A 13,135-nucleotide genomic window follows, 5' to 3' on the forward strand; every position below is an offset into this window, starting at 1 on the left:
TGCTGGATATGGCGCATGGGGGTGTGCTGGGTGTTGTAGGGGTGTAGCAGGCATTACACCTGCGTGCTGGCTGTTGGCACGTACGTGGTTGTGCTGGGATGCACCGCACACCTGTGCCGGCCATCGCCCATGTCCTCTGCCCAGCGCCGCTGCGGCAGGGTGGGCCTGGCGCAGCCGGGCTGCGTGTCGCTAGATGGCAGCACGGCCACGTGGCGTGGGGGTGGCAGTGCCACCGTGTCACCGTCCCCACGGGCGGCCGGGCCAGGTCCCGCAGCCCCCCTTGTGCCAAAGGCGCCGCCGGGACGAGGGGACGCGGCCGTGGCTCGGGCCGGGCCTGGCTCCGGCGAGGTCCCGTCCCCGGCGGCGCGCAGGCCCTGAGGCCCCTTCGGGGCGACGCGGCCGCTCTCGGCGGTGCCGGGCAGCCCTCGCGCGGAGGACGCCGGGAGCTGCCGGCCCGCGTGGCCGGGGCAGCGTCGGCGGCGAGGCCGGGGACAAGGGCGGCCCTGCGGCGGAGCCCTCGAGGCAGGCGCATGGCCGAGCGGGCGACGGGCAGGCCCCGGGGGCCGCTGCGCCTCTTCCTCGCTGCTCACGCGTGAACTCCCCTCCTCTTTGAAGAGGGGACAAAGGAATTGGGGCGAGGCTCCCCCGGGAGCCCGGCTGGGGGTGGGGGGAATGGCCCGTGGGTGCCTCTGGTTCCCCTTCAGCCCCCAAACATGGCGCGGGGGAGGAGGTGAGGAAGGCGGCGTTCGCGGAAAGAGCTAGTTTGTCGGCCCGCGGCCGCCGTAGCTGGCCCCGGAAGTGTCTCCATGGAGACGGGAGGAGCCCCGGCCCGGCCCGGGGCGCGATGGAGAAATACGAGCGGATCCGGGTGGTGGGGAGAGGGGCTTTCGGGTGAGGGCACCCCCGGGCAGCGCCTCGGTGGCGGGGGGCACCCCCCTCCGGGCCCTGTTACCATGGCAACGTGGCGGTCACCAGGGGTGTGGCACCCCGGGGTGGGTGGGAGGCTCAGGCCCCGTTACCATGGCAACGTGTGTGTGGGGGGGGGGGTGGTGACACCAGGCCTGTGGCACCCCAGGGTGGGAGGCCCCCTCACTAGGCCCTGTTGCCATGGCAACGTGTGGGGGGGTGGTGATGCCAGGACTGTGGCACCCCAGAGTGGGCACCCCCCCCAGGCCCTTTTACCATGGCAACGTGTAAGGGGGGTGATGGGTGCGTGGCCCCCCGGGGTGGGGGGCGCTGCCTGGCCCCAGCCCCGCTGACGCCTTGTCCCCGCTGACGCCCTGTCCCCGCAGGATCGTGCACCTGTGTCTGCGCAAGGCCGACCAGAAGCTCGTCATCCTCAAGCAGATCCCCGTGGAGCAGATGAGCAAGGACGAGCGCCTGGCAGCCCAGAACGAGTGCCAGGTCCTCAAGCTGCTCAGCCACCCCAACGTCATCGAGTACTACGAGAACTTCCTGGAGGACAAGGCGCTCATGATCGCCATGGAGTATGCCCCAGGTGGGCCCTGCCTACCCCTCTCGCTGGGGGCACCGGCCCTGGGGCTGATTCCCCAGGGAGTCCAGGGCACCCGGAGATGCTGGGCAGTCGCCTTTTTGAGGGTCAGGCTGCTGTGACCCCCAGGGTTCAGCTGATGTCCCAACTTGCTGCTTAGTCCTGCTGTTGCTGTCCCCACGTCATGCTTCTTGTAAAGCTCTGGTGCAAAAGGCGGCTGAGGCTGTCAAGGAGACCAGACATGGCTCTGTTGCACAGATACGGCCATTGTATGCCCTACATCTGCTAATCATATCAGAAACAAAGATTTATCTGGTCTCTGTCACTGATAAGTACGTTACCATCTGCCCTTGGTTTAGGTTTCACTTAGGTTTCCTTGCGTCAGCTCTTGGCCGTTCTGTTGGTCTCACAGCTCCGTGAGGGACAGTACGATTTCTAACAGCGTTTGCTGTGGAGTTTAATACTAAATCAGCATTTGCATGAGAGATTGTTAAAAGTTTTACATGAGACCTGAGTCTGAACCTTCCCTCCTGGATGGGGGCCCCTTAGTGCCACGTGGCCTTTTGGACTGCAAGAATGTTCTTCTGCAGAACAGGCTTATCTTGTTCTGCCATTGAGGTTTGTGTCCTGACAGGGCTCCAGGAGCTGTAATTTTAGCATTTCTTTTTTTCTGTTGTCTTTGACAATATGTCAACAGCAACTTCTCTTTCGCTGTTTCTTCGTCCCACCAACTGTGCTGCCATTGTTCTCCGCACAGTCTTGGGCGCACTGGAGGACGTGCTAGGTATCCCACTAGGATGTGCTGCTTCGCATGCACTTGGCTTGTTAAAAGGCTTTGACTAAATCACCTGTTTTTAGGTTGGGTTTATGGTGCCCTGTGCAGCCACTCTTGCCAATAGCCCTCCGCTGTTTTTGCAGGGGGCACGTTAGCAGAGTTTATTCATAAGCGCTGTAACTCCTTGCTGGATGAGGATACCATCCTGCACTTCTTCGTGCAGATTCTCCTGGCTCTTCACCACGTGCACACCAAGCAGATTCTGCACCGCGACCTGAAGACTCAGAACATCCTCTTGGACAAGCATCGCATGATTGTCAAGATTGGAGACTTTGGCATCTCCAAAATCTTGAGCAGCAAGAGCAAAGCCTACACGGTGGGTGTCCTGGCTTTAGGGGAGGGGTGCTACTTCCCACCATGAATAGCAGGGCTTGAAACTCCCTGGACTTGGCTCCCGGGAGTCTCTGGGAAGCTGCTGTAGGCAGTAAGATCGGATATAGCTTACCTGCAGTAGGCCACGCCAGCGTGATGCAGTGCTGCTTTGCTCCTTGGAGTTTACGCAGGCTGATGTCTTCATGCCTAAGTTTGTTGCAGCTCTGGAGGCTGCAAGAAGGTGAAAAAAACCTGCCAGCCCAAGCCCAGGAGAGGGTGGGGTGTCTGAGCTCACTGGAGAGGCCAGATAGGGTTTTTTGCCAGCGTCCTAGATGGAGAAGTGGTGTTTGCAGGCATAGTTGATGACCGAATTCCTGCTAGTGTCCTGCCTTGCCTTAATCTCTTCTCTTTGTGAGACTTTAGTATCATTCACTGTCAAGACTAATCTGGCTAGACGTTTATACCGTGCTCATCGCTCGGGGTGCTGATTCTCTCAAGTGGGTAGGAGCAAAATCAGATATAATCTCTGTAGGTGAGAGGGAGGCCTCCAAAAAGACAAATCCCTGGTGATTTACTTTAGTACTGGGCTCTAAGTTGAGCCCTTCTCTTTCCACCTCCCTGTTCCAGTTTTGCAGTGTTGTGGTGGATCTCTCTCTGACTTTTCTAGGTTGTGGGGACTCCATGCTACATCTCCCCAGAGCTCTGTGAAGGGAAGCCATACAACCAGAAGAGCGATATCTGGGCTTTAGGCTGTGTGCTGTATGAACTTGCCAGCCTCAAGAGGGCTTTTGAAGCCGCGGTAAGAGGGATATGGTTGACCTATGACACAGGGGACTGCGGTCCCTTAGACATGTGAAAACGTATGCTTGGATCATGCTTCTCACTGAGCCCAAAGGTGTGAAGGCAGAGGGCAGGGCTGAGAACATCTTGCTCCGTAGCCTCACCTCTGGCCACCCGCTGTATGTCTGTCTCGTTTTCTCTCCAGAATCTTCCTGCCCTAGTACTGAAGATCATGAGTGGAACGTTTGCCCCAATATCGGATAGATACAGCCCCGACCTGCGCCAGCTCATCCTTAGCATGCTAAACCTGGATCCTTCCAAGCGACCCCAGCTGAATGAAATCATGGCCCAGGCCATCTGTATTCGTCCCCTTCTGAACCTCTACACTGACGTGGGCAGTGTCAAAATGAGAAGGCAAGTGGTACTGCCGTGTTGGTGTCCTTTGGGAGGGGCTGCTGCAGCTCACGTGTCTGACCAGTTCACTGTGTCTGATATGAGCTCCGAAGAGAGAGTTGTCCCCACCTAGCTCTCCCCTGTTCCCCCAACATGCAGTTGCTGCAGGCTGAGCCTGGCTCTGCAGCTCAGGGCTGCGGCAGGTGTGGGTTTGCCATTGCTGTAACAACGAACGGGGAGTTGTGAGCTCAGGGTGAAGTGAACTGGCACGGACTGCTCTCTCTCAGGTGGCTTAAAGCGTTTACCAAGGCAGTTCTGTGGGCTATTCAGCTGTGGCTCGTGCTGTAGCTCTGCCCAGACCGTCTGTGATCCAGGGTTCTGCATGACCTCTGGGCCTGAGCTGACAGTAAGGGCTGCATTTTGGTTTGGCAGGCCTGAAAAGCCCTTGGCTCCAGTGCCGACAGTGACCCACAGCCGGACGGGGGGACGAGTGAGCAGTGCCAGGCCGAGGGGTGAGTCCTGGGGCAGTGCATTCAGCACAGCTCCACTTGGAAGAGCCCTTTCCCTTGGATGTCAGGGGGTCTTGGAGGCACTCAAGCTCCTGGAGGGAGGAAGTTATAGAGATGTCACCTTCCCTGAGCCCTGGAGGAGCTCACAGGCACCTCCGCTCTGGGGACCAAGCAGCAGTCTTTTCCCACCTGCCCCTTCTAAGGGTCAACTCCGTAAATCAAATTCCTGCTGCTCCATCTGTACAGGCTGGGACCAGCCCAGAGGGGTGCTGGGGGGTGTCCCAGTGCAGGGCTATGCAGCTGGCAGAGGTAGCAGTTAGCTTGGTCTGTCATGGTCCTTCTTCCTCCAATTCTGGGATAAAATACAAAGACCTGTTCCCGCGTGTTCCTCTTGGCCCCTCCTGGGAACTCCCCAGCAGCCCCTTGCCAGCCTTGGGTAGCGGCTCTGAACTGGTCTGGCCCAGCTTGCTGGTGGATGGCTGGGCTGGTACCCAAATTGGATGGCAAGTGTTGTTTCTCTTCCTGTGGGAGGAAAGTCAGGAATCTGGGGTTGTGATTTCTGTTTGACCAGCAGGTGTTCGTGGTGGCTCAGCCAGGACTGGAATTCCTCCTCCTCTGTCTTCTATCTACACCTGGGGGAGCGGGATCACCACCCCGCTCCGCCTGCCCATGCTTAACACTGAAGTGGTGCAGGTGTCTGCTGGCAGGACACAAAAGGCTGGGGTCACCAAATCAGGGCGGCTCATCATGTGGGAGGTGAGCAATGGGGAGGTTGGGCAGGGGAGTGGGAGAGGAAGGCTTGCACGTGTGATTTCTGAGAAGGGGACACTTCCAGTCACTACATAGGCCCTGATGCTGCGTCCCCTAGGACTGTAGTCCAGCCCAGGGTGCGGCTGATGCTGCTGAGCCTGTGGGAAGGGGCTCACCTTAGCTCTCCCGCTCTGATCTTGGTGCATGGAGGTGCAGTAGCCCAAATGGCTTCTCTCTACCAGGCTCCCCCAGTGGGTGCTGCAGGAGGCCCGTCTCTCCCAGGAGCCACTGAGCAGCTTCAGCCTCAGTTTGTGTCCCGTTTTCTGGAGGGCCAGTCTGGAGTGACCATCAAACACGTGTCTTGTGGTGACCTGTTCACAGCCTGCCTCACAGGTAAGCTGCTGCCTCGTGTCTTCACCCGGCTGGGTCCCGGAACTGTCTGGTTTGGTGGCTGGTTTACAAATGCAGTGTGACTGCTTGGAGGGGGCACCTGCTCAGAGGGGAACCTGAGAGATGCGCTAGGCTGGGATGAAACAAAGTCAACTGTGGCCTGTCATGTAACAGCAGGTAGGGATCAAGAACGGCAGGAGGAATAGGTCCTCCCGTGGTGCCACACTGGTCAGCTTGGTCCCAAACATCCCTCAGATCTCCTCTGTTTGTTGTCCTGGGTGCACTGGTGTGTCACTTGGTGCCAGAACTGGCCTGTACAGGGGGGACTGCAGTGTGAGGAGTGGCCAGGAAGCTCAGCGCAGCGGGCCTTGCTGTGTCACGTACTCTGTGAGTGCAGGTAGCAGGGGACCACCCTCCCCAGGCAGAAGCAGTTACTAGTGGTGACGTGTTGCAATGAGAAGTCATTGTGAAGGGTGCCTATGAGCTCCTGCAGCTCCAGCCAGTTGTCCTCGGCCATGGAAAGGCAACATCTGAAGCCCTCTTAGAGCAGGCCAGTAGGCATTCTGTCTGGGAGGGGAGCATGCGCATCAGCCCAAGGCTGTGTTTGTAGAGCAAAACCCTCCTGATGGTCCTTGGGGAGCCCTGTTTGCACTTCTGCTGGGGATCAAGGCAGTAAATAACAGATATGCAACTGGCAAACTTCATAGGCATGTGTTTGTCCTACCTCTCCATGGTGTTTCCTGCCACCGCTCAGCTGGGGGCTGGCCTGGCTGCTCGGTGAGTGGCTCTGTATCTTTAACACCTTGACAGACTGTGGAGTTAGCAGCTCCTGCGTACACAGCTGTAATAATGTTATCTCAGTGCTCTCCTATCATCTGCTGTTTGTCTTTGGTGAGTTGTCACAGTGCGTAGAGGCTGCTGCTCTCTAGAAGCTCACTGAAGGTCTCTGGGCCCCCCCAGCAAGTTATGAGTCAGAGTAGGTCCAAGCAGAGCTGCTGTCCTGGGAGCCCCAGCCAGCCCTATGGGCTGTGTCTGCCTTGTGGGGTATCGTGTGTGCCAATAACACAACTTCTTTCTGCCTTTGCAGACAGGGGGATAATCATGACTTTTGGCAGCGGCAGCAATGGCTGTTTAGGGCATGGAAACTTCACGGACGTAAGCCAGGTTTGTCGTGTGGGTGCTGGGCATGCTGCTCCCCCAGGGCAGAGGATGGATCACGCTGTTTGCGCCGCGTGAGACAGCTCATCCCAGCTCTAGGGCTGTGCATCCTAGGCATGCTCCGGCATCCGACCCCTTCCCCCTCCTCTCCCTGTCACTATGGGTTTTAAAAGGCCCGACCTGGACCTGCCTCTTTTTCTTCCCCCCACCCTACACAATGATCCCTTTGAGTGTGGGGGAAGTCAAGAGCTGCCTTGTGGTTGCTGTTGGCAGGCACCCAGCTTGGAGGCTGCCTCCAATCACACACCTGCCTGCTTCACTCTTGGCCTGCAGCTGCCAGGGTTCACTGAGAAAAGTTATTTTTTAAAAGAGGCAGTATTTAAAGAAGAGCTATGTGTTTCCGATTGGCCCAGAGTGTTAGGGCTGAGGGCGCTTCGCTCCCTTCCAGCCTCCTCTTCCTTGCCCGCTCTCAGAGGCGGCAGCAGCCAATGGCTTCCAGCCGAGCCCAGGAACTGGTGCCATTTGTCTCTGTGGTCAGCTGGCTCGTTTGTTCCTGCTCCGTCCGGGGATGTTATCCTGAGCCGAGCTGTTTGGTGTTTATTGCTGGGGAGAGACCAATTGGTAGCAGCAGCCAGATCCCAGCAAATGGTGCTTTTCACATGAAGAAGATAATGAGAACGAGAGTTGCTGTGGTGAGGTGTCAGATCTAACAGCAGGTCGCAGCAGGGGCTGGGAGTAGCGTGGAGATCCTGGTCTCCACACCCTAATGAATACATAGCTGACAGCTCTCAGCTCCTCTGCACAAGAGCCCTTTCAGCCAACGCATCCTGCACCAAGCCCCTGCCTGTTCAGAGCGTGCGTTAACAGCCCCTGGCACTCCCCACATGGGCAGGGGGGCGAATCCCAACCCTTGGGCTGAACCTATTCCCTCTCCAAACCATTGCGCTGGCTGCTTTCTTCTGCCCCAGAGATGTTTGCATTATCTCCCGCGCTGTGTGCACGTAGTCTCTAAAATGCTTTGAAGAAGACTGTTTAGAACAAAAAATGCTCTGGTGTTTGTGTTGGATGAAAACTGGGATGCTGCCAGCACTCTGCTGAGGCTGGGGGGTTGGGTGGGAGGGATGGGAGCAGCCGGGCAGGCTGGGAGGTCTCAGCTGACGGCTGCTGCTCTTCCCCTGCCAGCCCAAGATTGTGGAGGCCCTGCTGGGCTACGAGATGGTGCAGGTGGCCTGTGGTGCATCTCACGTCCTGGCAGTTTCCAACGAACGGGAAGTGTTTGCCTGGGGCAGGGGGGATAATGGTAAGAGATGTCTGCTTAACAAAACAGGGCTTGTGCTTTCCATTCCCCCTTCCCGCTCCCCTCACTGGCCTTGCTTTGCTACAGTCCTCTCCAGATGTGCCAGTTAAGCGGGTGTGGAAAAGTTACAGCTGTTTCATCACGTAGCACGGCCCCTTTGCTTTTGGCTTTGCTCCCCTTCATGGTGGTGGGTCCCAGGCTGGGCCCTTGCAGGCAGCTCTGTAGATGTGCTCTCACTCACAGTGGTGCGTTTGGTTTGTATGTTGACATCAGCTATGCCCTGCTCTGTTCTTCCTGCCAGGTCGGCTGGGGCTGGGTACCCTTGAGTGCCATAACTCCCCCCAGCAGGTAGCAGTCCCCCCAGAGCACGAGGCTCAGAGGGTCATCTGTGGCATCGATTCCTCCATGGTCCTCACAGTGAAGAACCAGATTCTTGCTTGTGGGAGCAACAGGTAGGAGAAGTAAGCGTCTGTGCTCCAGAGTCTGCCACAGCAGGGCTCTCTAGGGTCCGTTCAGTCTGTGTCTGGCCAGGGAAGAGAACACGAAACTGTCTGAGAAGGGTCTCAGAGTCATCGCTGTGTGACCCTGCTCCCCAACATCTCACTGCTGATGGAGCAGTTATGCTAGGGCAGGATTTGAATGCGGGGTTATCTGTGCTAGGCCACGTTCAGCCAGCCCTGAACTATGGTCTTCCTCCTGCAGATGTAACAAGTTGGGCCTAGATCGGGTCACCTCAGCAGAGGAGCCTTCCCCAGAGGACCAGGTGGAAGAAGCCACCGTGTTCACATGCGCCCAGTCAGCCCCCTTGAACCAAGAGCCAATCGTGTGCGCTGATATTGGTACGGCACACTCAGCTGCCGTCACAGGTGAGGGGTGCTGTGCCTAAGGCCTTGAGGGGGGGACACAGGCCTGCGTTTCCTCTGTCTTCCTCCTGCCTCTGGTCCCCATGACTAGAGGCCTAAGAGAGGCTCAGGAGGCAACCTGCTCCCAGTGGCGGAGCTCTGTGGAGCAGGCTGCTCAGCATGGCCAAGCCCAGAGGGGTTCAGCGGCTCTGTGGCATCCTCAGGTGACACCCTGATGTTCCACATGGGAACTTCATGTTTCTCTCTACTCTGTTGTCAGCTTCTGGCCAGTGTTACACCTTCGGGAGCAACCAGCACGGGCAGCTGGGCACCAACTCCTGCCGGAACAGCCGCGTGCCCCACCTGGTTGTGGGGCTCCAAGCTATGAAGGTCACTGTGGTGGCTTGTGGGGATGCCTTCACTGTGGCCATTGGAGCAGGTGAGACTGAAGCCCGCGTCCTGGGCTGCAGCAGGCCTTGGCTTTCCTCTGCCTGGAGTCCGTGTTGCTGGCCGAGATGGGCCGTGGAGATAGTTCAGGATGGTACTGAGGTGGATGGCTTGTCCTAGCCCTGCGGGGTGCAGAGCTGCTACTGCTCGGAGAGCCCTTGCTGCTTAGCAAGTAGAAATGGGAGGCCCATTTCCCAGTGAACACGGTGAGGAGCTCTGTGTCTAGCCAGGTTTATCCCTCTGCAGACGGCGAGGTGTGCACATGGGGGAAAGGAGCCAGGGGACGCTTGGGCAGGAAGGATGAAGAAACTGGGATGCCGCGGCCTGTACAACTGGAGGAGACACATCCATACGTGGTGACCTCTGTAGCCTGCTGCCATGGGAATACACTGCTGGCAGTAAAGCGTGAGTAAAGGCTTCTTTACTGTGATTTTTGGCTGTTAGGACCTAGCCAGACATGATGCCTTGCGACAGGAGCTGTACTGAGTATCCCCTGCACGTATTAAGCTCTGTATTATTCTAGTCCAGCTAGAGCTGCAGATGAGTAGAAATGACTTGAGGCAAAAGAAGATTCCCCTTTTGCTACACAGCGCTCTGACAGTGCCATTTCCACTGGAGAGGGGAGCAGAGAGAAAGCGGAGGAGGTCTTGCACGCTCCCAGACAGGTGGGCTGGCCGGCCTGTGGCCGGTGGGAAGTTGGTGTGCTGGCGGTCCACAGAGTTTCCAAAAGGAGCAGTTCTCTAATTGGTGCTGCCGAAATAGAAGCTGAGATTTGAGGCGTCATTTTGGCTGCCGGATCTCCATTGTGGTCTGGAGAAGATAGCAATGGTTTTGTGGTTCTTCCCTGCTTGGGCCAAAGGCAGCATCATTGCGTGGTTAAAATGTGCCCGTGGCATGACCTGCCCTTCCGTTGCCTGGAAGTGTGATGGGAGCCTGGCCCAGACTGCTGGAGGGGCCTTTCTTCCGCCTCTGCTGGGCTGATTATGGCCCTGAACACTGGGCTGAGGGATTCCAGTCCCAGCCCACTTCAAGCAGGCTAATTACACCCTAGAGGGGAGGAGGCCCAACCGGCCACCCCAAGCACAGCAAAATCAGCTGTGGCTCCCATTTCTTCTTCCCTGCAAGCGCTGAACTCTCTCAAGTGATGTACGCTGCCATGTGAAGGGGACGGGGAACGGCCGAGTCTCAAGGCTTGGGAACAAGCAGGGTGTTTGTCAGGGGAGTAAAAGGGTTTTGTTCCCGCAGGAAGACGGCAGGCTGCTCTCCCCTTCCACTGCTGGGAGTCACCCTGTGCTCTGTGGCAGCTGGGTTGGGGGCTCCCATCTGCAGCACTGCAAGAGCAGGGACCCAGCGCATAGCCTCTGTGGTAGCCCCACTGCTGTCCCTCTGCCCTGCCCTGTCTGTAACCTTGCCCCCCCCAATCTCGCTGCTGGAGGTGCTGCATGGCAAATGCAGCAGCAGCAGCAGCAGCAGCAGCTGCTAGATTCAGTGTCAAGGCAGCAGCCTCACTTGCTCCCAGTGTCCCTCAATAACCAGAGCGTAAAACAAACATTGAGAGCTCTGTAAAAGGCTAAATTTTGATTGGGCTTTTACTCAGCTTAGTCTGCCTGAAGACCTCTCTGGAATGAACACGAGAGCTGGCGAAACGTTTGATATCACTGCAGCTTTCAGCTCTGGCCTTGACCTCACCTGGGAGCTGGGAGAGGGTGTCGGTGTGTTGGTGCTGGTGAGCAGCGCTCCACCCTTCGTGTAGCAGTTCTGCACTGCTCTGCGGTTTCCTCCCATGTAGCCACTGCTGTTTTTGACTGGCCTGGGCTTCTGCCCACTTTATTGTGAAGCCACTGCTGCACCCTTCTCTCAACACCACTGCAACCACTGGTCTGGAATAACTGGAATAAGGAGGAGGAGGAGGGTGCAGACCTCAAGAATTTGTATTTCTTCTCCCTCCAAAATCCTTAGATTGCTAGGGAGACAGAGGTGCTCTGTGCTGAAACCTGGTACATTGCCTGCTGTTTTGGTACTGCTGAGGGCCTTCTGGTGTCTTCCCTTCCGGTGGTAGCAGGACAGGGATCACAGAGCCCATCCGTTGAGTAACCAGCCTGCGTGGGGTAGGGCACTGCAACTTTAGTTTCATCGAGATGGTGGCTGCGGGCTCATTCTCGGTCCTTGTCTTTTGTGTTTCAGCTGCCATGGAAGAGTCACCTTCCCAGTGAGTCTGATTGGAGAGGGGCTATATCCAGCCTTGCCATATAGATGCAGAGGCTTCCCCAACCTCACTGCTGCTCGCTAAGGCCTGGCTCAGACCCGCGCCCCGGGACTCGAGAGCTTCTCAGCTGCGCTTAGAAGGCAGCGGCCAGGCAAAACCAGGGAGTTTGTAACGACGGTTCCCTCAGAACCAGAGTTGATCTCGCTTGCTGAATCGCTGAGGATTGTTGCCCGGGAGAACCTGAAGCGTCAGAGAAGTGCTGCCCAGGACACATTGTGGGACAGGCGTCCCTGTAGCTCCGCCACTGTGTTCAGCAGGTCGTGCTGGGGCTCCATCCCTTCCTGTTGAAGTGGCTGTGAGTGTAGGGGAGCTCTCCTCCGCTGCCAGTGACGAGCACAGAGGTTGTTTTCCCCTGTGGAAACTGTCTCTGGTTACAAAGCCCAGGCTGACAGCTTGGTGTCTGAGAGAGCTGTCAGCCTTCTCACAGCGGTGTCTGGAGTTTCGGCCCCAGGCACTGCACTGGGTGACTAAGTGCAAACCTCTTTTCTAATTAGAGAAGTCTGTCCGTTCCCATCCCCCCCTTTAAAACGTTTCATCCATTTGTTGAGCTGTTCGTCGTGCTTTCAAGGGTCCTGGCCTGCATGGCTGGCTGAACCCAGCGCGAGCAGCGTCTTGTTTGTGCGTTGCGGCCCGGCCCACTCTCCCAAAGCGCTGCCTGCAGCTCTCCAATTACAGCCTCCCATAGCCCCAGGAGCCCAGCTGAGGATCTTCTAGCTGATGTTTGTCCTCAGGCCCCTGAATCCTACTGCTGACCAACTTGCTGGCTCCCAGCTGAACTAGTGGAAGGCAGCAAAACGCAGCAAATGATTGTCAGTAATTGAAGTTTTTTAACCCAGACCTCTCCAGGGAGATGATGAGTTTTCACCAGGGATCCTTTCTGCAGACAGGATGGGGCATATCACGATGTCACAGACAGGAGTTAAGTTTTTATCTCCAGAGGGGTCGTTTCCTTTTCTTTTTTTTTCTTTCTTTCTTTCTTTTTTTTTTTTAAACTTATAACTGCCCTGGGCCATTTTTTTATGAGCTTCTGTCTCTGATCTGTCTGACATTGCAAATGCTTTTCCCTTTCACATCCATCTTTGTGCTGTTGCCAATCTGTTGTGTATAAAGTCAGTACTTTCCTAAGCTGGCTGAGATGGAATCTCTCTAATTATTTTTGTGATTCTTTCCTGTTCTCAATGAGGGAAATCTTGCTGGGCTCTGGTAGGAGCCGACTGATCCCTCTGTCATGTGAAAGGTAATGAATTTCTGCAGGTTTCCTGCTCTTTCCTCCCAGGCTCCAGCTGGGGAAGGGAGCGGGTCCTGTCCAGCTGGGAGAGGCGTGGGCAGCTCTGACTGCAGACACGGCCTCCCTGTTTGGCTCCTGGCAAGGTGGGTAAATGGGTTTTTCCCTCCCGCTTTATTTCTTTTGGAGCTGCCTTTGCAGGCAGTTACACCCTGCTACCCCAGGAAACTGCCTTGCGTTCAAAGGCACTGCTGGTCCCTTGGCGCTTGCCTTGTGCTGCAGGTTACAAGGATGGCTTGAGCAGCCTTTGTGCTGGTGGAGGGAAGGGTGTTCTCTGCTCCCAAACCAACTTGGGCACCAACATAATTGCAGGACTGGGTTAAATTGCTTCAAAGCCCCTCTGGGCCATTGTCTCTCCTCCCTGCGCTTGGCTGTAGGG

General features: G+C 56.8%; 1 protein-coding gene across 5 annotated transcripts; it reads left to right on the forward strand.

Moving 5' to 3' along the window:
• The first annotated feature begins 603 nt into the window (after positions 1 to 603).
• On the forward strand, positions 604 to 12,596 carry NEK8 (NIMA related kinase 8). 5 transcript variants are annotated; one of them, XM_068909871.1, is made up of 15 exons: positions 604 to 730; positions 1,293 to 1,498; positions 2,411 to 2,643; positions 3,307 to 3,438; positions 3,625 to 3,833; positions 4,245 to 4,324; positions 4,893 to 5,077; positions 5,314 to 5,464; positions 6,549 to 6,625; positions 7,802 to 7,919; positions 8,218 to 8,368; positions 8,619 to 8,782; positions 9,039 to 9,197; positions 9,452 to 9,610; positions 11,390 to 12,596. In XM_068909871.1, exons 1-15 carry the CDS (start codon positions 714 to 716, stop codon positions 11,416 to 11,418), a joined length of 2,070 nt encoding a protein of 689 aa, XP_068765972.1. In that variant the 5' UTR covers positions 604 to 713; the 3' UTR covers positions 11,419 to 12,596. The 5 variants fall into 5 exon arrangements, with proteins under 5 accessions (XP_068765972.1, XP_009688026.2, XP_009688105.2 ...); XM_009689731.2 differs by lacking the exon at positions 604 to 730 and adding an exon at positions 795 to 891; XM_009689810.2 differs by lacking the exon at positions 604 to 730 and adding an exon at positions 795 to 891 and having other exon boundaries at positions 4,896 to 5,077.
• Positions 12,597 to 13,135: the final 539 nt, after the last annotated feature.

Source organism: Struthio camelus, chromosome 16, assembly GCF_040807025.1.
Source record: "Struthio camelus isolate bStrCam1 chromosome 16, bStrCam1.hap1, whole genome shotgun sequence".
NCBI lineage: Eukaryota > Metazoa > Chordata > Aves > Struthioniformes > Struthionidae > Struthio > Struthio camelus.

Bases quoted from the DNA above. Each gene is read 5' to 3' on its own strand.
- NEK8 (XM_009689731.2), top strand. From the start codon at position 845: ATGGAGAAATACGAGCGGATCCGGGTGGTGGGGAGAGGGGCTTTCGG. The intron at 2,644-3,306 runs GTGGGTGTCCTG...TGACTTTTCTAG, and splicing joins GCAAGAGCAAAGCCTACACG to GTTGTGGGGACTCCATGCTA. The intron at 8,783-9,038 runs GTGAGGGGTGCT...CTCTGTTGTCAG, and splicing joins ACACTCAGCTGCCGTCACAG to CTTCTGGCCAGTGTTACACC.